Consider the following 25,438-nt stretch of genomic DNA (forward strand, 5'->3'; position numbering starts at 1 on the left):
TTATAGCTTTGGGTCCATTAGGTTTCTAGGCTCAAGCCCATTAACACTCTCTCTCTCTCTCTCTCTCTCTCTTCCTCCGACGTCTCCTTCTCTGCGAAACCCTAGATCTCGCTTTGCGTCGGAGCTTATTCTGAGCTTCCGATCTACTGATCGATCTCAAAAACCGCGCATATCCTCTAGAAGTTTCGGTTCAAGTGAGAATTCTAGCCTCATCTTTATCTCTTTCTTCTTTCTTTCCCTTTTACTGAGCTTATTTATGATATGGTTTTGGTTTTCATGTTTGAAACATGGATCTTTCTGTTTGTTCTGATCGTGTTCGTGATTATCTCAGCTGAAATTGGTTATATTTCTGTTTATTTGTTTGTTTGATCTGATTTTCTTAAGTAGTAGCGACGATTACAGGAACATGAATTTGGTTTCTCCGGTATATTTGGTAAAAAGATTGGATTTTATAGCCCTAATTTTCAGTAACTGTTGATGACTTTGAGGAATATTGTGGATTTTCAAATTCGAGTTCAGATCAAACAATTAACACACCATCTGAGCTCGTCGATGGGTTCTTTTAATGATTTTAGCCCATAGGAGTAAAGCAATCACGATCTGCAGAAGCCCTAGTCAGAACCCGATCTACCCAGGCTTGGGCTTTATCAGTGGGCTGTAACTGTATGCCCTGGCGGAGCTTCTTGCGGTCGAGCCAGATCGGCTCAATATATGGTTTTCCAACCGGTCTAGCCAGAGGTATAAATGTAGGACCTGAGCAATGGGCAATGGGCCCAGAAGTCATGAAGGCCCAGCCCAAGTCAATGTGAGCTGGGCCTTATGATGATGTCATAGGATGGGATTGTGTCTTCAGGGAAGCAAACTTTGAAGTCATACAATGTTATCAATTATAGTGATCCAATTTTGTATGAACCTTGAGGCACATTGGCTATTGCCTATTGGTCCTTTTCAGCCACTTTGTCCAATTTACAATTTTATTTTCTTATAGATGTCACTGTAAATTTTGATTTATTGGTTATCTAATTCAGATAAACACATTGACATCTATTACAGGAAGTCATCTAGGCTACCCTGATCCCATTCACTGTTTCATGTAAAGTAAGCTATTATAGTTATTACTAGATTTTGATGGAAAAAAGTTTAGACATTATATGGTTAATTCCTTGAATTTCTATCTGTTATTTCTTCATTTTTTTTTTTTTTTTTCTTTGTGTTTGATTCATTTAATATGGAAACAGAAATGGAATAACAAAGTTCTTCGTGGCTAAGAAATGTAAAAATTTGCTGGGATGGAAAATAATTTTGTCATTTTTTTACCACATCCAATTGTGTTTTCAACAGGAAATCACCTTCTGAAGTCAAGACACTTTTGATAGTACCCTGAGTTTCTATCATTTTGACTACTGTATATCCTGACAATATTTGTGAGGAAATGAAAACCTTTCCAAATAGTTATAAATGCAGAAAACTCCCCCCCCCCCCTTTTCAAAATCTCACCCTCCTTGCAGCTGTATGCTTCCTTTTCTTTAGTACACGCTGTTTTTTCAAACCAGATGAAGCCGTAATATAACCAATAGCAGCTTAATGATAAGATTGTAACAACAGAAATATGGTTAGAAGTGGACATCAGGCAGCTACGCAAGCCAAGGCAGCGCCGATTTGACTTTAGGGTGGGTTTGAGCTTTACCCAGCCAAAGCCCAAAATTTGCTTGTTTGGGAGAATTACAACATTTTATAACCTTTTGAATGGCTATAAATAAAACACATAAAAAACCCACTATATCCATCTAAGTTTAAAAAGGCTTATATATCTGAATTTATCGCATTAATATCATTATTCCATTATATCTACCAGATTGATTCTCCCCCACCCCCTCCCTCCCCAAAGAAAAACATAGAGATACATTCACTCATAAACAAAAATTAAACAAATAAATTATAATAAAAATAGCCAATGGATTTGATCTTCCCAGATCCTATTGTGCATGGCAGAAGCCGTTTTGTTTCTGTTTGACATCCCAGGTCCCAGCTGTTCTTTCTAACTGCTTTCGTTATATTAGTGGATGTTCCTTTGAAGACCTGTGCTTGATATGTCTGAGCTGGCTGCATGCATGTTATCTATGTTGAATTGTACTTATCAACGATCCACTATTTGATTTTGGCTGTATGCTACAACTCCTATGTTGCTTCTTGCCATTAGGGGGGCCAGGGGGAATAGAGAAGAAACATTATTCTTACTTTGTCATAGGAGCTCCAATTGTTTGCTGCCGTTAGTGCAACGTCTAGGCATTTCCTCATTACTTATCACTTGCTTTTGGTTATTTCCCTTCATCTCTTAATTTTTTAACTGGTTATCTGCTTTTGGTCTTATCTCAAAGATACACAGTTAGAAACTTTTCATTGGGTGCTTAGCATTCTAAAAAGTTACAACACGACGTAAGAAAGATGTTTTTTAACTTCCAAGGATACCCACATCATTAATGCACTGATCTTTAAATTGGAACCAGTTAACCAAGTGAACTTTCTTTACAAAAGCAATATAAATTGGATAGTCGTAATACCAAAAGAAAAAACTTATGTAATTTTTTTGCTCGCCACCACTGAAGATGTTGTAATTATACCTTTGAGGAATCAGATCGGGGTGAATTGCCAATTCAAATTGGAATCAGTTGGGCCCAGTCCTGATATTTCTGCAACTCTCTTTTGATTCGCCGTCGCTCATGTTTGGTCTTCATTTTGGCCATTGTTTTCTTCTTTTAATTGGTAAAATAGAAGAAAATCAACGAAAGTTACCTCTGGTACCAAGATTCCCAAGTATATTGAATAAAAAAATCACATATTTTGGAAATCTTTGCCTCTTCCAATTCTACTCTGGGCAGTCAGCATGGTTTGTTGGCCAACTGATGTGGAAATGGATGTGACAGAGCTTCCAGAGTGGCAATTCCCTGCTCATACAGCCTATTGATTTTGTGTATCTACACTCAGAACTCTTTTATGAGTGATACTAAGAAACTAACTTCACATCTTAACCCTCTTGCCGTCAGAACTAAGCACTCTAAAGAAATCCGTGGAGTTTCAGGTTGCTGTAGGTTTTCTCTGATCCCGAGTTCAATCAAGTCTGTTGAGAAAAGAGGGGAGTATCCTCGGACTCATCTTTTTTAGTGTTCCCTAATGATTTGACCATCTTTCTGTCAGAATTCTATTTCCTATAATTTTTATGGGAGATCTTATTCACCAAATTGAGCATGGTAATTCAATTGGTTGGCAACCTCTGCTTGTATTAATTTTGTATCCTTTAAGATCTATTAGATATTTGAATCACAACCCTATGACATGCCTGATTATGTGCAGATTATACATATATGTACTCGGTGATGACCTGCGTACTTTGAATAGTGGATTTACCAATGACCTTTCTAACATTGTGTTTTTCTCGATCAGGGCTAGACTTCCAAATGTCGGCCAATGGTGAAAATAATGAGCTGGTTGTTAGTGGAGAAACACCACTTAACAACAATAAGCGACGGAGGAAGAAGTCCATAGTATGGGAACACTTTACTATTGAACCTGTGGGCCCTGGATGTACAAGGGCTTGCTGCAAGCAGTGCAAACAGACATTTGCATATAGTACTGGGTCAAAACTGGCGGGAACCAGCCACCTCAAACGGCACATAGCCATGGGGACCTGTCCAGTAACCCGCCGTAACCAGGAGAAGAATCAACTGACCCCATATTCCCCAGGGACCAAAACTGGGAGTGCTACTGATCCTCCTCCAAAAAGACGTAGAGCAAGTCCTGGTTCACCATTTTTCCCGTTTGATCAGGACACCTGCCGCCAGGAGATTGCTAAGATGATCATCATGCATGAGTACCCGCTTGACATTGTAGAACATCCAGGATTTGTAGCTTTCGTGCATAATCTTCAACCTCGGTTCAATATGCTAAGCTTCAGCACAGTCCAAGGGGATTGTGTGGCCATTTACTTAAGGGAGAAGCAAAGCCTTCAAAAGGTTCTGGGAGGAATGCCTGGACGCATCAGCCTTGCTTTAGACATGTGGATATCAAATCAAAACCTTGGCTATGTTCTGGTTAGGGGACAGTATATTGACGCAGACTGGAAATTGCATAGGCTAATACTTAATGTCATTATGGTACCAAATCCCGACTCTGGCAATGCCTTAACTCAAGCTGTAGTGTCTTTCCTTTCTGATTGGAGTTTGGAGAGCAAGTTATTTACCATTACTGTTGATCAGCACTTCTCGAACGATGAAGCAACTGGAGATCTCAGAGCTTTTTTCTCCATCAAGAACCCACTTATGCTCAATGGCCAGCTATTAATTGGGCATTGCTATGCCCATGTTTTAAGCAGCCTTGCACAAGATGCACTAGCAGCAGTGCGTGAAACTGTCAACAAGGTCCGTTCAAGTGTCAAGTTTGTGAAGACATCAGAAACTCATGAAGAGAAGTTTATTGATCTCAAACAACAACTTCAGGTCCCTAGCACTAAGACCCTTTTTCTTGATGACCAAACAAAATGGAACACAACGTATCTCATGCTGGTGGCTGCCTTGGAGTTGAAGGAAGTGTTTTCTTGCTTGGACACGTCGGATCCAGAATACAAGGAAGCCCCCTCGATGGATGACTGGAAACAGGTTGAGACTCTGTGCACATACTTGAAGCTTCTATACGATGAAGCTAGCATCTTAACATCTACCACATACGCAACTGCCAGTATGTTCTTCCATGAGGTATGGAAAATCCATTTAGAGCTGACACATGCAGCTGTGAGCCAGGATCCCTTTATCAGCAACCTTGCCAGGCCAATGCAAGAGAAGCTTGATAAATATTGGAAAGACTGCTGCCTGGCCTTGGCCTTTGCTGTTGTTATGGATCCGCGTTTCAAGATGAAGCTTGTGGAGTTCAGCTTCTCAAAGATTTACGGGGATGATGCCAGCACATACATCAAGATTATAGACGAGGGCATTCATGAACTTTTCCTTGAATATGTAGCACAACCTCTTCCACTTACACCAACTTATGCGGAGCATGGGATTTCCAGCCCCCCCAAGGGGGAGACATCTCCAGGAGGAACACTTCTTGCCGCTAACGATGGACTTCTGGATTTTGATGTCTATATCTCTGAGATATCTGCGAGCCAACAGACAAAGTCGGAGCTGGATCAGTACCTGGAAGAGTCCCTGGTTCCTCGGATACAGGAGTTCGATATACTGGGTTGGTGGAAACTGAACAACCTTAAGTATCCTACACTCTCAAGGATGGCTCGTGATATTTTATCGATCCCTGTGTCCACGGTTGGTATTGATGATGTATTTGATGTTGGCCAGAAGGTGCTCGACTCCCACCGGGCTTCCCTGCGACCAGAGACACTGGAGGCACTTATTTGTGCCAAGGATTGGCTTGAGGAGGCTGGATCCACAGAGATGTCAAAAGCAATTGTGAAAATGGAATTCTAGTACTTCTTGTATTCTTCTTTTTTTTTTCACTTCTGTAGTTCTAATGTATCTTAGGTGGTGGTTTTTGGAGTGTTCACATCTTTCAGACTTGTAGGCTCAATAGTGTAGTTGTCATATTAACTTCATGTGTTTGAAATCTTGGGCTTGACCTTGTTCATACAGGCTCAGTGAGAATTCCAGGCCTGCCTATGCACTATTTCAGCTAACTGATAGTGACAAAGAAAGCTCAGCCTGAAAAAATCTGTGCCAAGCTGAGAATCTGCAGCTTCCCTTGGAACAAATAAAGCTGAGCTGGGGCTGCTTGAAAGTCTTGAAGAGTTGGAAGTGATCAGGGTTAAAATGAAGACCTTCTTAGAGAAGAGAGTTGTAGCCTTGTAAGGAAGAGAGGAGAGGAGGAGGTTGCAGCTACCAAACTCTACTGAGGTCAAGCTTAGCTGATGGTTGGAGTCCTTGAATTGACTAAAGTCCATTGTCAGATTTCAAGGAGATTGTTCTTATTGGAGTCACCCAACACGAACAGGTATGGGCTTATTTCGTGTTACCAATTATCACTAGCTTTCTCTTATCGGTTAATTGCAAACTCTCTCAAGCCCCACACACAAACAAAAGGAGCAGAGCTAATCTCTGTTTTTGGCCAAAATTTCCTTTCAGCAACCAAAGGGTATGTAATCATGATAATGACCATTTAATGTCCACTCCACTTTTTCTCTCTTCCATTGTCTTTCTCCAGCAATGGGTTTTTTTTCTTATAGAGCGGATCAGGTATGAGATTCTCCTACCGTATAGTTGATCTATACAGATAGAATTTTCAACAACTACTATTAATGGATCCTCCTTCCGTATCTGATCTATACAGATAGAATCCATCCAAAGATAAACTCTAAGGACCTTGTGTACTCTCGGGAAGAAATGGGTTTATGGTGTGCATTATAGGTATTTGGGTGGTTTCAAAAGGAAATTATTTTCAATCAATGCAATCAAACATATTTTCTGTTCTTAAAATTATTCCTAATTGATGAATAGGAATTAGGGAGCATATGGGAATGCCAAAACAGAGATCAACTAGAGCTTATGCCAAGGATGACTTTCCCAACATTTTGACGATTGCCTACTCATGCTTGTGAAAAAGAGAAAAAAAGAGAAATATCGAATCAATTTTAATTCTTGGCAAAAAACTATTTAGTGAATTACTTAGAAAAATTAGTGAAATTTTGAAGTAGAAAAATTATAATTTCATGGTAAATACCCAAACCATTCATACTACAATGCGAACCTCACCTGAGGCAATAACCCTTTGATCTAGCCGCCAGAGCCACAAACGAATATCTATATTTATTATTTTCTGCCGATAAGCTTCAAGTGCATCATAAAAACTACAAAAATAGGGTTTCTTTTTTGAGAGAAGGAATTGTGACTGTTACGCTCAACACAGTGGAGCCATCTCATTTCTCATGAAACGAAAAAATCCACTTCTATTTATGCTTTTATTATATAAGGGATATGTTGTTTTTTACAAAATCCTCTATTTTTTTTTTTTTTTCAAAGATACGATGAGGATTTAGATGACTAAGAGGCACCAGTGAGGTAGGGAATGATTGCTCACCAAAGAGGGACTAATGTGGTACAGATATATGTCTTTTTTTCTTTTCTTTTTTTTTTTCTTTTTTTCTTTTTTTGTCTTGAATATGATCATGATAGTATCATGGAGAGAGAATAATAGAGTGAAAAAGATGTACAATAATTATTTATTGGAATCTCACAGCAATACATCTACCTCACCTATCTTCTTTTCAATCGTGGAATAAACAGTAACAATTTAAACTACAACTAATCAAATTAGAACTCAACCTCAACAATGTGGAACTTCAGGCCCTCCCCAGCCAAATAATCCAAGTTTAGACTCAATAGCCCATTAGAAGAATCATAAGAAAAGTCAACAATGCTTGAACCCACACTGCAACTCCTCGGTTTCACAGACGAGTAACAACCAAACCTACCACAACCCTTCACCTCCATCAAAACCATATTCCCTTCCCCCTTCACTTCATACCTCAACCCTTCAATTGCACCACCACCATTAAACATATCGATCAGCCCCAGCGGCGCAAACCTCACTTCGCCGGCCGCCATCACCTTCACCGGCGACACCGTAAATATCTCGTGCTCCAACACCTTCAGCGTCACCGGCATTGACGCATTATAAGGTAGCGTCACCAGGTCACCGTCACGGTGACAGTAAACCACGCAATCACCGTTCCAGTTAGTATCAGTGGAAGCCTCAGCGATAAGGTGAACGTCCCGTCCTCTCACGTAACCAGTCAAAGCGTCCGTCCCGGTAGGATGGAAAATGGTCTTCTTCTCTACACTGCTCCACGCCGCTCCTTGACAATTATACACTCCAATCACCCCAGTGTACTTGTTCATGTTCCATATCTTCAACAAGCTGACCCCATCACGAGCCGGGTCCGAAAACAAACAGTCCTTAGTGGGTCGACCGGGTAACCTGGCTCGAAGGATCGAACCATCCGGCAACACAAGCTTCTTCAAAAGCTCAAAGTTGTGGTTCCCTGGCCTATCACTAACATAGACCGGTCCACCACTGATCGACCGGGCCGAACCATGGTAATCAGCGGCCGGGTGTTGCGAATGGAACATGTCCCAATCCGGTACCATGAACTCGCCTAGGAAGACACTATTGTATGCTACTGCAGCTATATGGATTGTGTGTGACACTGGATCACGCGGGTAAAAATCATCCGATGCTCTCACCACAGCCGTCTGTTTGGAATTGTAGAGTGCATCAGTATTGTGGCTCATACAAGCGATGATTCCGTTGTCGGGGAAGTTACGTGAGATTGAAGCATCAAGGGCTTGATGGTACTGACGCGTCAGCTCAACCCTTCCACCCAAACAAGCCCCAAGGGTCTCTAAGATGCATTGAACGTCCACCTTAACTCCGTCGATCCCGGCCGAAGCCAAGTACCCATGAAGCTCGTTATAGAACTTGTACACATTTTTTGGGTTAACGAGACCAAGTCCTTGAACCGCCAATATGTCGGTTTTCCAACCCGGTTCGTTTGATAAAACCCCGGGTGAGACCGCCGGGTATTGCATCTTCGAACCGTATTCTTCCATGCCCTCCACGCCGGGTCGGACTCCTCCCCAGTAACCGGTGATGGCGTGCCAGACGTACACGTACTTGAGACCGTACTTATGTTTGGCTATGTTCACGATACTCTTAATCCCCACCGTCGGATCATCTTTGTTTTGGAATTTAGTGTTTTCTTTGATCCCAGTCAACCTTTGCAACGGCTGTGATTTATTCTCGTCATGTTGTGGATCCCCACCTACGGACTGCCAACCGTCGTCGATGATGACGAACTTCGGTGGAGTACCGCCAGCGGCAAGGCTCTCGAGGCCAGCTTCTACCCCTTCTTGGTTCACTTCTTCGTAGAACGCGTCCCAGGTGCACCAACCGAAGTAGTCAACGATTCTGGGGAGCTTCTTCTCAGAGCGTTGACGGAATGTCTTGATTTGGTTTTTGACGGCCCTGATTGCGTCGGTTATGGTGACGAAAGGGTCTGTTCCTGCACAGACGAGCAGGGAGTGGGTGAATTGGGAGGCTTTTATGTCGTTGTCGCCGCTTTCAAAGCAGATCTGGAGCTCGTCTTGGGGGTTTCCTTGGAGAGAAGAGCGGAAGGAGCCTTCAATCAGAGGAAGGAAGACGGTGTACACGATCTGATTCTCTTCGTCGAGATTGTTTGATTCGAGGTGAGATCCCTCTTTGGTTTCGACTAGAAGGAATTGGGTCTCAAGAGGAATGTCTCTCCCTTGATCGCCCATTTTCTGTGCCATCCACCATAGCTTGAATCGGAAACAAGCCATGAATCGAACATCTCTGCAGAAAATTTCAGATACCCATCAATGAAAAGAAAAGGGGAATGATCCCTTTAATAATTTCTAAAGAAATTTATGAACAATTTGAGTACCTGAGCGTGCCGAGAGACACCACATGTCGATTACTGCTTTCGTTAAAAGAGGCGCCGATGAAGATACCTTCAACAGGGGCTTCAGTTGCGGCTGAGGACGAGATAACATTGTCCGGAACACCGGTGAGGATTGTGCGCTCCTTCACAAGAAGCTTTCGGTCGGCGATTCTAACCGCCGGAGTGATCGTCATCTCTTTCTCCTTCTGATTTTGTTCTTTTTTCTCTTTTCTTTCTTCTTTTCCAACAAACAGAGAGCCTAGCTCGCTGGTCTGTGATAATGCAAATAATTCAAGAACAGATTTTTCCAACTACAGAAGAACAGGGAAAGTAGAGAAGAGATCTCAAATTCCTACCTTCCGGGCCCGCAATGAGAAGCCTCGCTTCGAAGGATATCTAATAAACAAAGAATATGAGACAAAGGAACAAACCCATCAACAAAAGAAGCCCAAATTAAGAACATCGAAGACACTAAATTGTTGCAGAGAAGATAAAAAGAAGAAATGCAATACCAGAAAGAGAAAGCTTTCTTGGTAGACTTGAGACACTGGTGAGAGAAGACTTGAACGATATCGAATTGGATGAGAGGAACCGGATTCTCTGGAACGAATTTATACAGATCAATCGAGAACTGTAACATATCTCGCTCTTCATTTCTGTATTTCTCTCTATCTGATCTCTGTTGATATTTTCTCTCTAAGAGTTTACGTGTGTCGAGTCTCGATCTTCTATCAGAAGAGCAAAATATCTAACGGCGATGCGGGCCCCACTGTCAACTTTGACGGAAGATTATGTTGACACGATGGATACACGTCCTGTCAATTCCACGTTTCCTGGGCAACTAAAATATTTGATTGATGACGTGGATCCACGTTGATAAACCGGTTACGTCTCTGTGTATCTCACGTTTACTGAGAAAACCTGCACATCTGTTACGTCTCTTTCGGTGTAATCCTACAGATTCGCACACGTGGCGCCGCCGTGTCCTGGCCTTTTTTTGCCTTTCTTTCTTTTGGTGCAAGGGTTCTTAACCCATTATCACAATTATTAATTATTACTTTCTAAAAGTATTACAGTCAAGGTTGAATGATTTTAATTATTAAAGTAATCAGAGCCTTTGATGGTTGAAATATCCAAAACGGGGATTATACGATGATGAAACTGTGGGTCCTACTATGTAAATCCTTTTATGTGGATAGGGTTCTAAAAAATAAAAGAATGATTTGCATTCAGAGGAGGGGAAGAGAATCATCTCAGCTTGTGTGGTCATTGTATCAATATCCAGGCTAATGGTATGTCATTTAGGAGGTGCAAAATTAGGCGTGTCAATCTCAAACCCATACCGATTGGATTAATTGAGCTTGATCTTTTAAAAATTTTTTATATTGATTATTAAACATGTTGGGTCTATAAATAGGTAGTACACGGTGCAAGGGTAAGCCTGATAGGTCTCCCGATCTCTCCGACCAGTCTATAAGCTTGACTCGGTCTGATATTTAGTCCGATCGTTCATATTTATATTTTGATTTTTTTTGTTGATAGAATAGGATATATATTGATATTTTTAACAATTATTGAATTAATTTAGTGTAATATCTTTTCAAAATTATTGACGATATAATAAAATATATTAAAGTACCTTAAATCTAAGAAAAGTAAAGACCGTTTAAGACTTTATTGGTACATTATCCCGTTTAAGACTCGATTTGTTCAATTATGAGAAATCTGATTAAAGCCCAGAACCCAACTAAGCCTAATACGAGATCAACTCATTCCTTAAATAGATAGATCACTATCCGAAGACATAGTCCCGACTAGGCTCGGCCAATTGATGCACCTAGACAAAATGACCACCCAATAAAAACAAAATCCAAGAAAAAGAACCTTAAGAAGCGACATGATAACTGCACAGAAACGACTTGATAATGGCACATGAAAATGTGAGATAATCAATTTACCCTATAAATACAGAAAAAATTCTACCACTATTAATACTTTCCCGTATATTCCTATTGAGCTTTACATTGATGTAAAAACCACGCTATCTTTTAGAAAATCCTGCCCCACCTTTCATACCCAACAAATGCCACACAACTGACACGAGAATAATGGTACCACACAAGAACCAACTCTGGCCGTTTTGTTGGAAATCTTGCGTTTGGGCAGGTGGGAAGTGTTTGGGAATTGGGATAATCCATCATTCATCACCCCACTTCCTGTTAACGACCCTGTCTTTTCAAACAAACAAGGACAACGCCCCTACAAGGCTACAATCAATCCAGTACGGAATTGGAATTGGAACCGGAACCGGAACCGGAATCGGACCAACATGAAAAAACCAAATGTGAATCGGATAATAAAACTGAATATAAATGACAAAATTGGATCGAATGCAAAATGATTTCGATTTTCCTGATTTCTATCCGGTTCGCTTTTTATTTACACTTTATCAAAATATAAATCAATTAGAACAAGATGGAGTAATCATAATTGGACTGATTGATATCTTCACTCTCACCATAACAGTTTCATAACAGTTTCAGTAATTGATATAAATGTTTATCTTTATCCTTAGAAGAAAAAAAATTTTAATTTATTGGCAACAAAACATAGCCTAAACTTTATTCTATTTGGATCCGTGGCGAAACAGAATCATTTCGCTAATTCTGATATCTTGCTAGGAATTTTAATCTATTTTGCTTGCCAGTTGAACCCGAAATATGATGTACTTGATTCAGACTAGGGATGGACCAATCATGATGTTTAGGGATGCTAATCCAACCGTCACTGGACAAGTGTAGGATTAAACATATTTACACTGACAATAAAAATAGCATTACCAAAAATATCTTTGACCATTTAGCATACACAGACGACATTTACGTACACGAGATTCTAGCCTTTTTCTTTCACGTTTTCCTAGGTGATGCACGTGATATGAGCCGTACGACGGGTAAAAAAGTCATGGCTCGGTTTCCTAAGTTCTAGATGACTTGTCGCGAAACGAGGTCGTGTAAACTACGGAGGGACCAAATCGCACGATAATAACGTGAGTTTAAAAAAGGGTAAAAAGAAACGGGAAGTACTGTTTCCTTGGGGCCAGTGATGTAACTACGCGTGTGTGAAGGCACAGAGTAGTATTTACATGGATGTTAGTTTTTTATTTCATTAAAGGTGAATTGGTCATTTTGTCCTTTACATGTCTGGGGTACAAGAGTCACATTCTTTTATAGAAATCTTCTTCTCAAAGTAAAATTTAGAAAGTAATTTATGCATCGTGAGATATATGGCTCGTTTGGTATCGTTTCTGTTCCAGAAACGTCATTTCATGTCAAAAACGAAAATTTCAGTTTCTGTGTCAAAACGCAGTTTTTAAACGAAAAAATAGTGTTTCAAAACTTCAGATTTTTATTGGTTTTTTTTTTTTGTAAAATGGAATGAAACTGGGAAGACGGAACTCCATTTACCAAACGGAGCCATAGTATCTATCAAGAATGTTATGGTGAGAGACACAAGATGCCGATGAAGGACTGAAGGAGTGAGAGGAGACCAAATGTTTTGGAAAAGGCCAGAAAGAGATTTGAGATTGTTACGATCCCACATTGATTACGAAAAGGATTTGGTATGAGTGGATAATTGATATGGTCTTGGATTTCCTTATCTCGTAAGTGATTTATGTGGTTAAATTCTCCTAAGATTTGTATATATGGTATCATAGTAATCGATCCTCAGTCACAAACTTATGTGGCGTATTAGAGTCAATGTGAAACCACTAGAAAAGGACTGCAATCTTGGAGCAAAAGTGGAGCCCCTTAAAAAGGGTTACCTGATCAAGTGTGACCATGGTGAGGATCAGTCATATGGAGATTTGATTCTACATCTTTTACTAAAGGGATTTGATGTGGACGTGGATGTTGATTGATATCGTATTGAGTTCCTTCACCTTATAATTTATTTATAGGGTTGAGTTCTCTCAATATCCATATCAAAGATTTTGGTATGTTGTATATTAACCAGGAAAAATAACTATGTAACACATAGAGAGAGGTGAAATTATCACCTAAGATCTCATAAAAGGATGTCTACCGTATTAATGCTTCAGGTGCACTCCCATTGATCCCACACTGAAGTAGAAACTAAACATACTCCCAAACAGATAGCCTTTTCCCATATTATCCTAATTCTATATCCATTTTCCCATTAATAAAAATTTCCATATCTATCTTTATTCTGTTTGTGTGAAGCTCACAAGATTATTCATTAAAATAAAAATAATTTTTTTTTATTAATTTGTTCTTGATTTTTTTTATTCTGATTCTTTAGAAAGATAGGTACATTTAACCTAGGCATGATTGCATGAACCGGGTTATGCAGAAGTAGAACACTGTATTGTGACAAACTTCCAAATTCTTCAACAACTCTTTTGGCAGAATTAAGATGGAGTCATGAATCATGATACAAGTTACTTTATTTTTCTGTATTTGTCTTATAATTGGATCTTCATAGACTGACTCTGTGGATTCAATTCATAACTAGATTTAAATGACAAGTTTTTTCTGGGTGGGACATAGGGCTATAGACTAATTTCGATTGGGCAAGATAGAGTCATCTTATCCGAAGTCTGATTCAGCTGATAAAAAAATCAACGACCATGATGGACATATGTCACCATCTTGTGAATTTAAAAGAAAAATAAAAATTTTCTATAAAACAGAATACTAAGAAAATGGATGGTGGGCAGCCCCAGGTAACCTGTACTCATAGCACTGTTCTCATACGCATCCATTTCAGTTGTATCTCCTCCAATATCTATTATGGGAACAATCCCCTCACCATAGACACCATATTTTGTCACTTTGGAGGCGTCCTGATCAATGATGATCATAAGCCATTGGATATTATATAGACTTTATTTTATAACTTTGGAAGTATTTTGTAACTCCTAACTGTTGTTTTGAATCATCTCAAAATATTCAAGTGTTCTATAAAAATACCAAATTACCTTTGAAAATGTTGATTACGTCAATGGTGGGTCCAAAATTCTTAAAGTCAGTCAAATTCTATGCTTAAGTAATTTTTATTGTTAAAGTTCTTGTATTAAAAATGATAAAAAAAAAAAAAAGTTGGGTATGCTGCTGATAACAAGTATGCTAGCACACATTGTGTCTATCTCTCTCTTTCCTTTTCTGAAATGACCCTCATATCCTTCTTGAATAATACTCCATCATGTGTTCCTATTGGTGCTATCCGCTAGCATACTTGATATCGACGGCATACCTATCCCTCTCCCCAAAAAAAATTATTTGTATAAAGAGTTCATCCAAAATATACTCTTTATTAATTGTTTTGATGAATACACTTCCAACACAAGAACCAATAGATGGTAGCATTTTTTTATTGTTTGATAATGATTATAGATGAATTATTTATTAATTAAGTTGGTAAACACATTGTGAAAAAACCCGTTAATCTCATGCAATATAAACAAAAATAAACTCTTCATTAATTGATTTGATGAACATACTTCCAACACCTACGTTCATCTTGTGTTCTCTTTTCTTAAATTTGTTGAGATTAGTTTAGTTTAGACTAATTTCTCCTCAAAATCGTGTAGTTTCTTTCAAGGAATGTTAAATAGAGTGGAAAAGCCAACAAAATATCACTTAGTGGTCCAAAGACTCCAACCCAAAACCTTTAAGGCATATTAGGTTGAGATGGCCCAAATATATTAAAACACATTCAATTCAAGGTCCCATATAATAGATGTGTGGCTATAATATCTACACAACTCCCAATAATTCAACACTCTCCCCCACATACACAAAGATATACATTTAAGGAGGACAACAAATGGACCTAAAGCCCCGAAATATCATTTGGAGGTCCAACCCAAAACCTTAAAGACTTAAGTAGAGATGGCACAATGATATATTAAGACACATTTAAGGTCTTAAATGGGCTAGCCAGTGGTGCAACGGATAAGTTTTACAATTGCAACATGGTCACATGTTTGAAACTTGGAAACAACCTCTCTTGTGAAACAAGTGGTAAGGCTATGTGCACTTGCCCCTCCTAGACCCTGCAATAGTGGGAACCGATGTTGGACAATACTTCTATAACTCCAACATCTCAACAAGGAGAGAACTGGAAAAAAATGGAATACTCATCCAAGTCAGCAACATACTCAAGACAGCAGAAACCAAATAATTCGACTGTGTTTTGAACACTGATATGTCCTCATTTTTTCACTGATTTTTCGTCATGAATTCTTTTATAGACTGTTGTAGGGTGTTCTCTGAATTAGCTAGTTTTATTTGCCATCTTCACTTGAAGCAAGGTATAGTTCTAGTGTTTAAGATATTCATTTTTATTATGGAAAAAGATTTGGAGCTTAGAACATATGGGTATTAAGGATACATTAGATTACAAAAATATAATCTGTGAGGAATCACTGCAAACCCTTTTTTGGAAGATCATATCATCATTCCTCCTTGGACTTGGAGTCCTAGCCTGAAATTGTTCTCATCATAACTACAATATGGATTTGGATAGATTGCATTGATTTGAAAAAGGGGCATTAACCTAGAGGATTAGGAGCTTCATATCATAGATCCTGACCAGTTTTGTCTTGGTGTTACTACCAATTTCTTGTTGCGGAGAATGAGGAAAAAATACATATTATTATTATTATTTTATTTTGCAAAGGTGGCATTGGGCCTTCATAGTACTCCAACTATATTAAAGGGGTTGAATAATTTAAATGGTCATCATTTCATGAAATGGATTAGCCCTCTAGGTCTCTATGATGCTTCATACTGGTGGGTGTCCTGGTTCCTAGGATAAGTGGGGTTGGCAGTGTTTATCAATACCAGGGGAGATATGGACCAATGAGAGCACATGTGAAAGCATCAACATTGGTGGGATTTCTATTTTTTTACAGGGGGCGGGGTAGTCATTTCGCTCTTCCCTTCTTTTGTAGTTTCTTTTTTCCCAAAATTAACCACAAAACAAGTAGGTTTACAAGGAAAGTAGATGTAAAACAAAGTGAAACCTACTTGTTTGTAATTCATTTTCTTATCTCGTAGATCTAGGCAACTTCCCCAGGTTTGAATAGGGTGCATGATTTAAGAACTGAACCTTTGTCATAACTAATCATATTTTTTAATTTTAATAAAATGGAGATTATTAGGTTACTACTGATTCAGTCGAGAGAGAGAGAGAAAATAAATTATGTATGTGAAACCACATATTCATGAATGACCAAAGAATACATCCAACGATATGCAACCATTGATGATGTTCTCCAAATTCATAGAGAGATAATTACACTAACGATTGCCAAGGAAACAAAGAATGAACCTCACAAACCTTCCTAGACCAAACAATCCCCCATTGCCCCCATTTTCTGAAAAGAATATAAAGAAAAAGAAAATATGATCCCTATATTAAGCTATGGTGTCCTTGCTGTGGAGGTACACTTTGTGAGGGGCCAAGAAATGGATCTCCAAATGGGTTGGTTGATCCCATTTGCTGCATTGGATGCTGCGGATACTGGGGTGAATATTGATAGGGTACCATCATCATGTGTTGTTGGTGCTGCTGTGGTTGCATCATCATCTGTTGTTGTTGTTGTTGTTGCTGCTGAGCCATTAGAGCCATCTGTACGTTAGTTGGGGGTGCGATGCTATTGGATATTGAAAATGGATCCTGTTGATCAAACTGGCTATGAAAACCGAAACTAGTTCCGTAGCCTTCACTCTGTTGCTGCGCACCTACCCCACCAATTCCATAGCCCGCATTCTGTAGTTGAAGTTGTCTCCTGGCTGTGTCATCCTCATACAAGCTATCAAGCAAGAGCTTGTTAAACCCACCAGCCTGACCCAAACCATATCCCACACATTATCAGAAAAAGGAGAGATTAGGAATGTAACACTAACTTTACATGGATTCACATTCATTGCATTTTATCGATAATTTGTAGCATTTACCCGGCAAACAAAGTGAGTAGAACAAATAAGACAAAGTTAAGACTGAGCTGGGAACACAAACCAATTTGCTATCTGTCATGTGGCTGGTATTGTTGCTTGAAGCCGTCACAAGGGCTAGTTCCCATCCCGAACCACTAGCTCCAATCCCTGCCAATCCATTTTTCGAAGATAGTGGATCATCCCCTGCAAGTTTTCCAAAAGTAATGAATTCAGTTGATATCGACCCCCCCAAATAGCCCAATCAACCAATCAAAAGGAAAGATGGAAAGTGGGACTGAAAAGGACTCCAAATCCTGACAAGAAGGCAACCGTTAGTTATACATGACCACTGTCCAACACTAGCACAACAGTGCATGTGAGGCAAGAAAGGACCAATTCTACAGGTCCCACCCAGGAGATCATCGCCCCATATCAACCCACTTGCTGTTCAGATTTAGGAATTGCCTTCGACTGGACTAGGAAGAGAGTAGGTTCCTTGGATCAATCAATACATTTATTGAGATCCATTTGTAGTTATGGGCAATCCCACATGAGAGCATTCTCATTGCATTTTCATCCAATCATCTCTTTCCTTAAAATTTTATTTTGCAAAATTAACCATGTTATTCCAACAGCAACTGTCCATAGCATGGATTATGAAATGTCCATCTAGTTTGAATTATTTGCTAGAAGATATTTTCACTATAATCATCTGATGGAGGTCCTTCCATGTACTGCCACCCTATCCAACAGACATGTACCCCAGATCTCTTAAACTCACCAGATGGTATGATTGCCAGAGCCATTGCATTGCTTTCCTCTAGCTCTGCAGCTCTAGGGTGTATCTCATTCAAACCCTGCAAAAGGAAAAACAAAAGGCATTATAAGATGAATATATTTCCAAGAAATTTCCCATCCAACTGTAAAGAGGGAAAAATTGGGAACATTAGAAACTCACGAGCAAATCTCCAGTATCTGGAGCAGATTCCACTTGGGGAGCTTCAACCTCATTCTCAGACTGAGGTTCCTCTTCTGGTTCTTCAATTAGATTTTTATCCTCAGCCTCAGGTTCTTCAACAGGTTTTACAATCTCTGGAGGGGATGGTTCCTGTTTCTCCTGCACTTCATTTTTATCATGATACTCCTGGTTTAAGAAACAACCAAATCAAAACAAATAAAAGAATAGCCGCAACCTGATTTAGACAATGAAAATAGGAAACCAAACCCCAAAGACTCAAAATTGACATGAAAAAAAAAGGTTAAAAAACCCATTTTGGTGCAAGCATTAAATTATCATGGTGGCCAAACATCCAGAATAAAGAAGGGTCCAACCTCTTAATCAATAGTCCCCAAATGGGAGTATATCCAGGTTTTGCCAGCTGGACTAACTCATGCCCAGGTTTTGCACGTTTGCCTGATGAATGAGATCCAGCCTCCTATTTTAGACAAATTTATTCAAGCCCAGTCCGGAGTCATTCCTGATGCAAGCATCAAGGTCCAAGGGATTAGGATTGGGTTCAAGGATTTGGTGATTTGGTGATTGGTTTTCAATTATTCCACTTTTTCTCTGTAGTGGCAACTCAATATGTTTATTTTAGTGTCACTTGCTTTGGTGTTAGATTTTGGCACCAACTGGTATTAATTGTAATATGGATTGTTTCCACTTTAAAATGGAAGTTTGAGTTGTCTATTCTTAGAAGTCTAAATGAAGGGGTCTTTCATACAGAATTCAGTACCATTACATAAATAAATTTGAATTGATGTGCTAGAGAATCCAAATATACGAAGCCCTATCTTTTCCAAAATAATCTCTCCTCTCCTTTTTGGGTCTTTTTTAGGCAACTATTTTCATTCTGTCCAAGTCTAATTTATCTTTGATTACTCCAGCATTTGTTGCTAATTTCCTATTCTATTTAAACTATAACTCTTTATATTTTGGTCAATACTTAAAGGCTTTCCATCACTTTTTCCTTTAGTGAAGATATAAAGCTTCAAATCGTAGGTTGCCCTGCATCAATCTTAGATCATATTCCTTTCATCCCAAAATGAACGTCCTTCCCATTTTTGCTGTCCTAAATCTTACAAAATAATTAAAGGGATTTTGAGAAGTGTACCACATTATCTCTTTGCAGTCCCATATTATTTGTCTACCTTACAAAATAAATAATAGGATTTTAAGAAGTTGACCACATTATACCTTGCATTGTGGAGTGTAAGGCTTTACATTTATGAGGGTTTAGATACATGATGAGAAGAGAAATGTCATAAAATAGTGGAGGCTTTCATCAATACTCAAATTTTGGGCTTTTCCAAAGAGGAAGGTCTCTATGCAGGATTTCAAATATCATATTGGAGTTGGTGAAATCAGCCAATTCGACTCGGAATCTACCAAAGCTGTCCTGGTTAACCACGATTTTTGGTTTACTGAGTCCGACCAAGTTAGGCCAAGTTATTCATCCAAAAAATGGTTAGGCCAAGTCTGACTAATTCTTGGAGTATTCCAGCCAATTATGGGACGTTTCGGATCCTTGTCTTTGTGTGATGGAGGGAATACAACTCAGTTTGGCAACTGAATCAATAGTATGATCAATAACCCTGCCAACTGCATAAAATTAGCAATCTTATATCAGCATGAATGAATTTACTCACCAGTCTCTTATTTGAAACAGAACCTATGCGAGGTGCTTCTTTTATGTATTCCTCCATTGTTGCAAGAAAGGATGGAGGTGGCTGTTTAACACAGAAAAAGGTTCGATATTAAAAAAATATTCATCCTCTCTTCTGAAAATCTTCCATTACAGTGAAAGAAAGAACCTGTCTCAAAGTTGGAAACTGAAAGTTCCTAGCAAGGTCCAATCCTTTGCAGAATTCGTAAAAATAAGCAAGATTTTCAGCCTGTCATAAGATTAAAGGGAAGAGGAAAAAAAAAGGGGGGGGGGGCACAAAGTCAATAGGAATCTCTAAAGGGAAAATTTTAGAAAATTCCAAAGATACAACTGCGGCTATGCTTCACTTTTATAAATCAATGAGCAGCCCTTAAAAGACAAAAGGGTATGGCTTCCAAAACCTGTTGCCCTGCTCGTTTGTAGGTATTGAGAGCTTTAACCGCATCATGTCTTGACATGTCAAAGAACTGCAATGAGGTACAAAATCTGTGATTGACTTGAAAGACAACATATTTATGAACACAGTCAAGTCCAAAAGTTATCGAAGACATTTAGCATCTTGCAGTATAACCTTACCACATCCACAAGATTGATAATTCCATCATTGATGGCACAATATATTTTAAAGCTCTCTTTCAGTACCTACATAACCATAATTTAGAATATCTTAGTCCCTATTAGAACTAAGAAGAAATAACTTATATATTTAAACCAAAAATTGAACTCCAAAGCTGCTAGAAACTACTTTATAATATAATTAAACATCGTCAAAAAATTGCCTTCATTCATAACAGTTTGAGATCTTTGATCACATTTAGAACAAATCAATCCTGTCATTGAAGTTGTAAAAGTGGAGGAACACCCCCCCCAAGGAGTCCAAGAGCAAGAACAACCCAAAGAACCGCACAATCCACCATGAACCCTATGGAAGTCAAAGTAGTCCCTAGAAAGTCTCAAGAAAACTGGATGATGTAAGGAACTATTGATAATGGTGATGAAACTCTGCTTAATGCAAAATAGGTTCTCTTAGGGGTATAATAGTGACTGTCAAATTCTAAGGCTTGAGAAAGTGCATGCACACGAACATCCACCCACCCACAGATTCACACATACACAAACAGATGCACAAACACACACAAAGACAAATAAAGGAAAGAATAATTCGTAACTCCATTAGCTTTCATTTTTAAGCCTGCAGTTGTAAAAAAATCTATCCTATTCAGAGCATAATTATATCTAATTGAAAAAATAATCAATGAGAATGCAGATTTTTTTTAAGTTTGCGGATCCAATTTAAGTCTAACATAATAGAAAGATAGGTAGGCATGGACATATATATAGGGAGAAGATTCTTTGAGCAAGAGGAATAAAGGATAAAACCAATGAGGTGCGACAAAACATTATCATACATAGGAGGGCAGCAAGGTCATTTCATGCGAGGAAAGAGATAGACTCAGAGGTGCCAGCACACCCTGCCCCGGCAGCTTAGAGAGCCTTTTGCCATATATATATATATGGGAGAAAGAACACTGTCCGCCCCCGCCCTCTATGCTCGACACAGTTGGGCATGAAAAGACAGCTTCCCATGTCACTCTCTTTCTCTCCCCTTGAGAAATGACCCACATGCCCCTCCCTATCCTGCCCTCCCATTGATTGAGCCGCTATTCTTGTCACCAAAATGGTAAAGTGAGAAGTTGAAACCTTCTTTTGATTGCACCGTGTTTATCCCCAAAAGTTATTTAATGTAGGGGTAAAACAGAGTCTTCAAAATAATTTTAAAATGACTTGTCATTATGCCATTATTAAAAGCTGCACATTTTCCAAGTAGGCATATGAAATGACAGGATTTACCCTCATTGGAAAAAAAATGCTATACTAAGAAGGAAAAAGAATAAAGTTATGATTTTCTTTTTCACCAACCTTGATTACAACAAGATTTTCCCTATATGTGTGTGTGTTTAAAAGAACAAATATATTTCCTGAAGCAATATCCAACATGGCATAGAACAGAGATAGGAGTTAGTCTAAGAGAAAAAGAAGTGACAAAGTCCATATACCAGAGCCAAGGCATACTGTATAAGGTAGTTGCTAAAAGCTGCTCCCTCCGGCTGCAAAAAGTGGCAAATATTATGAAACCCCCTTTAAATATCAAGACAACTCATTGATGGAAATTATATTCTTTTCATTTGCTTTTTTTACTATTCTAGACACACACATATGCACATCACACAGACATTAGTGAACTTAGAAAGCTAATGTGATCAGACAAAACAAGTATTTTATATCAACTTTACCTGGCAACCGACCAGGCGGTATAGCAGCTGCTGTAAGGCAGGCAACTGCTCCAACAGGTCTTCGCTACCTAATAGCCTTGTTCTGCTATGTCCCTGCTAATACAGAGAGAGATTTATGAACTAGGAAAAACAGTTGCAGAGTTTCACTTAATAATCAGCTGAATGCACCCAAATGAAGCAATGCACACACACCTTGGCTGGACCATGCGAGAATTTATTCATTCGTTCTGCTTCAATATCATACCTCAAAATCCTAAAACACTCAAGCCGTTCCTCCAGAAAAAGTGCATATGAACGGACCCATGCAGAGCAATCCCAAGCTGCAGGGAAAAAATTTCTCCATCTATGAAAGTGGAAAAAAAAAGATGCAAGTTTTTGTCAAGGGAATAAAAACTCAGCCATAAACTGCAAAAGATAAATGTTATACCAAGGGGGCTAGAGTCATCCTTGAAATTGGATATTTGGAGTACATGTCCTCTATGTGAGTAGTTAAGCAGCTCCTCCCTGAAGGTCGGATCACCCTCTCTCAATGTTCTATGAATAACTATCAATGTCTTCAAAGCAACCTGTTGACCATAGGCACCAAAAGGTTAAAATTGCATAGCTTAAATTGCTTAATGTGTACAATAGGTCAGAAGACAGACTGCCAAGGAACAATTAGTTATATAACTAAAATACTTAACAAAGGCCCTTAGTCTATCGCCCCTTTCCTTCCTCTCTCTCTCTCTCTCTCAACCCCCCCCCCTCTCATACACACAGACAGAAGAGAACTAATATGGAACTGATATCAATCAAATATCCAAAAAATTTAGCCTGTTTCAAATTAAACTAATAAGACCTATCAAAGAAGATTTATGGGTGTTTGAATAAACTGTTGAAAGCAAATTTTTAGGCTTCCAGAAGCTTATCCAAAGACGGCCTTAGGCTAATTAATCATGCATTGTAGTGAGCACAGATTTTATCTAACATAAGAAGTAGAGAATGAAGAGAGAAGATTACAATCCAGTCACGCGTCTTGGCCAATCTTCTTGCAAGTGCATGAATGCAGTAAGCAACATCAGCCCGGGGTTGGACTACAGAGGTAGCAGCAAAAATTTCTGAAACACAGCCATCAGTTCAAAATTAAAAAAGATGATAAATGAATTAGACAGAAAACATATTCCATTAATTTGAAGAACATGGTTAACAAGTCTAAATTTCCACCCAAAAAAAGGGCGAGGGGAAACAATTCCAAATCTAAATTCCCATGTCAGACGAAGATTCTCATTCAAACAAAACTAATCAACAAAAAAACAAGCAGCGATTCAATCTAGGGGAGTGTTAGCACCAGCTCATTGATTCAGAATGTGGCCATGCTCCAAAAAGAGCATGGCATGTTGCAGCTATATGGGCATATGTGATATGTATGTTCATCCCCAACGGCTGGAAAGCATTTTAATTAATGAGCGTGGTGCTGGCATTTCCCTTCAATCTATTCAGACCAAAAATCAAGCACTGAATCTTCACAATCATTAAAAAACGAAATTTTAAATCAAAGATTTTGTGTTTCCACAAGGATCCCTAACCTTATCAACCAAATTTCAGTGAAACGCAAACAGAAATTGATTTCAAACAAATAATTCCCACTCACTTCTAACGTGCCGTTCCTTCGGAGGGCATTCGACATGATTCGTAGCCTTAACAATGGCAATATCCAAATCCTTTCCATCAAAATGAAACAAAACCAAATCAAATATCAATAACTCAAAAAGAAAATCATAACCGAACAAGAGAGAGAAAACGATTTGGGTGAAATGCAGACCTTGAATTCGCTATTGACCTTGGCTAGGCCAACCATTGTGGTATCCTTGAGTGCTCCATAAGCTTTACGCCAGCTCTGAAGCGTCCCCATTTGTTCTGCAAGACTCTGTTCTCTCTTTGTTAATCGGCGAAGAAGAAGAAGAAGAAGGGCCAAAGCAGAGGACAAGGAATGGGAGGAGAAAAGGAGGAAGACTCTCTCTCTCTCTCTCTCCGGTTTTCGCAACTTCGCAACCGTCTCTTCTCTTACCACAACAACCGTCTTTCTCGTTAATCCCGCTCTCCTCTCTCTTCCCTCCAAAACGTGAGCAGAACTAAGAGAGAGAGATAGAAGGGCCCACAAGGGTATTGTTGTCCTTTTCATTAAATGTCGGATTTTCTAATCATTTGGGAATAGAAAAGTCACGTTTTGGCATTTTGTTAGGAAATCTAGCTGTAGTTATCATGGTGATAGTGCACAGTAACGTAACGGGTATCGGTCACATCTAAAACTGTTATGATATTGAATCATAGGTATTAGGGGTAACACATGGCCGGGATGGGCCGGGTTTCTTAGAACTAATTCAAGTCCTCAAAATTTACGCAGGTCTAATCCTGCCAGGTTCATACCAATCCAATCGACCTTAATTTATCATATCAGGCACAGGTTGGGTCGACCCTAGCTTTTGCAATGGTTGGATTAACTTTGATTGACCTGTTTTTGTAATTCATAGCTTATATATTAAAAAATTATAGAAAGATAAAATACCAATAGGAGTCCTAAATTATAATATAAAAATTCATGGTTAAATTTTGGGCTTGGTTAACCTGGGTTGAGGCCTCGACTCGAGCCTAACCTAACATTGACCCAATGTTGGGGTTTTTCAATCCTAACCCTCCCCCATGGTCAAAAAACTTGGCCTAAGCCCTGTTATAGCTTAGGGCGGGCTAGGGCAGGTTCAGCTTGTCAAGGTCAAACTTTCACCCCTAATCGGTATCAACATAAATATCTTTGCTTTTTCTAAAAAAATTAGATTTTATTTACTTTTACCCTAACGCCGGATGCAATACCAATATTTAGGAACCGTTTGGCAATGTTATGTTTATGTCGTTTCTGCTTTTTCTTGTTTCCAAAGACAGAGAAACATCCTAAAAAGCGTTTGATAAAGTTGTTCTGTTTCACCCGTTTATACAAACATAAATAAAAATTTATGCCTATTTATAATTCTAGAAACGACATTGACGACTTGTTTCGTCATTTCTACAAATGAATTT

The 25,438-nt window shown here is 38.9% G+C and overlaps 3 protein-coding genes across 4 annotated transcripts; 1 reads left to right on the forward strand and 2 right to left on the reverse strand.

Moving 5' to 3' along the window:
- Window positions 1-5,599, forward strand: LOC122076557 (zinc finger BED domain-containing protein RICESLEEPER 2-like). Its single transcript, XM_042641918.1, has 2 exons — window positions 1-194; window positions 3,442-5,599. Exon 2 carries the CDS (start codon window positions 3,456-3,458, stop codon window positions 5,472-5,474), a length of 2,019 nt encoding a protein of 672 aa, XP_042497852.1. The 5' UTR covers window positions 1-194; window positions 3,442-3,455; the 3' UTR covers window positions 5,475-5,599.
- A 1,592-nt stretch (window positions 5,600-7,191) lies between these two features.
- Window positions 7,192-10,180, reverse strand: LOC122077435 (probable galactinol--sucrose galactosyltransferase 6). 2 transcript variants are annotated; one of them, XM_042643379.1, is made up of 4 exons: window positions 9,973-10,180; window positions 9,817-9,872; window positions 9,464-9,732; window positions 7,192-9,372 (listed from the first exon to the last, which is right to left on the reverse strand). In XM_042643379.1, the coding sequence occupies exons 1-4, from the start codon at window positions 10,112-10,114 to the stop codon at window positions 7,311-7,313; spliced, it is 2,529 nt and encodes an 842-aa protein (XP_042499313.1). In that variant the 5' UTR covers window positions 10,115-10,180; the 3' UTR covers window positions 7,192-7,310. The 2 variants fall into 2 exon arrangements, with proteins under 2 accessions (XP_042499313.1, XP_042499314.1); XM_042643380.1 differs by having other exon boundaries at window positions 9,817-9,856; window positions 9,973-10,107.
- Window positions 10,181-16,728: 6,548 nt separating this feature from the next.
- Window positions 16,729-24,437, reverse strand: LOC122077240 (putative clathrin assembly protein At5g57200). The gene is made up of 15 exons (XM_042643121.1): window positions 24,189-24,437; window positions 24,018-24,087; window positions 23,387-23,484; window positions 22,815-22,953; window positions 22,580-22,707; window positions 22,388-22,480; window positions 22,151-22,201; window positions 20,670-20,735; window positions 20,495-20,560; window positions 20,242-20,322; window positions 20,077-20,157; window positions 18,386-18,571; window positions 18,209-18,284; window positions 17,510-17,631; window positions 16,729-17,335 (listed from the first exon to the last, which is right to left on the reverse strand). The coding sequence occupies exons 1-15, from the start codon at window positions 24,276-24,278 to the stop codon at window positions 16,901-16,903; spliced, it is 1,782 nt and encodes a 593-aa protein (XP_042499055.1). The 5' UTR covers window positions 24,279-24,437; the 3' UTR covers window positions 16,729-16,900.
- Window positions 24,438-25,438: the final 1,001 nt, after the last annotated feature.

The sequence above is a fragment of the Macadamia integrifolia genome, chromosome 4 (genome assembly GCF_013358625.1).
Source record: "Macadamia integrifolia cultivar HAES 741 chromosome 4, SCU_Mint_v3, whole genome shotgun sequence".
Taxonomy (NCBI): domain Eukaryota; kingdom Viridiplantae; phylum Streptophyta; class Magnoliopsida; order Proteales; family Proteaceae; genus Macadamia; species Macadamia integrifolia.

Excerpts from the sequence above, each read along its gene's own strand:
- LOC122077240 (XM_042643121.1), bottom strand. The coding sequence starts at position 24,278 with ATGGGGACGCTTCAGAGCTGGCGTAAAGCTTATGGAGCACTCAAGGAT. Across the intron at positions 20,736-22,150 it reads TACAGTATGCCTTGGCTCTG|GTACTGAAAGAGAGCTTTAA; the intron begins GTATATGGACTT and ends ATGGTTATGTAG. Across the intron at positions 20,158-20,241 it reads AGTTTCCAACTTTGAGACAG|CCACCTCCATCCTTTCTTGC; the intron begins GTTCTTTCTTTC and ends TGTGTTAAACAG.
- LOC122077435 (XM_042643379.1), bottom strand. The coding sequence starts at position 10,114 with ATGAAGAGCGAGATATGTTACAGTTCTCGATTGATCTGTATAAATTCG. Across the intron at positions 9,873-9,972 it reads AAGAAAGCTTTCTCTTTCTG|ATTCTTTGTTTATTAGATAT; the intron begins GTATTGCATTTC and ends CCTTTGTCTCAT. Across the intron at positions 9,733-9,816 it reads TCTCATTGCGGGCCCGGAAG|ACCAGCGAGCTAGGCTCTCT; the intron begins GTAGGAATTTGA and ends GCATTATCACAG.
- LOC122076557 (XM_042641918.1), top strand. The coding sequence starts at position 3,456 with ATGTCGGCCAATGGTGAAAATAATGAGCTGGTTGTTAGTGGAGAAACA.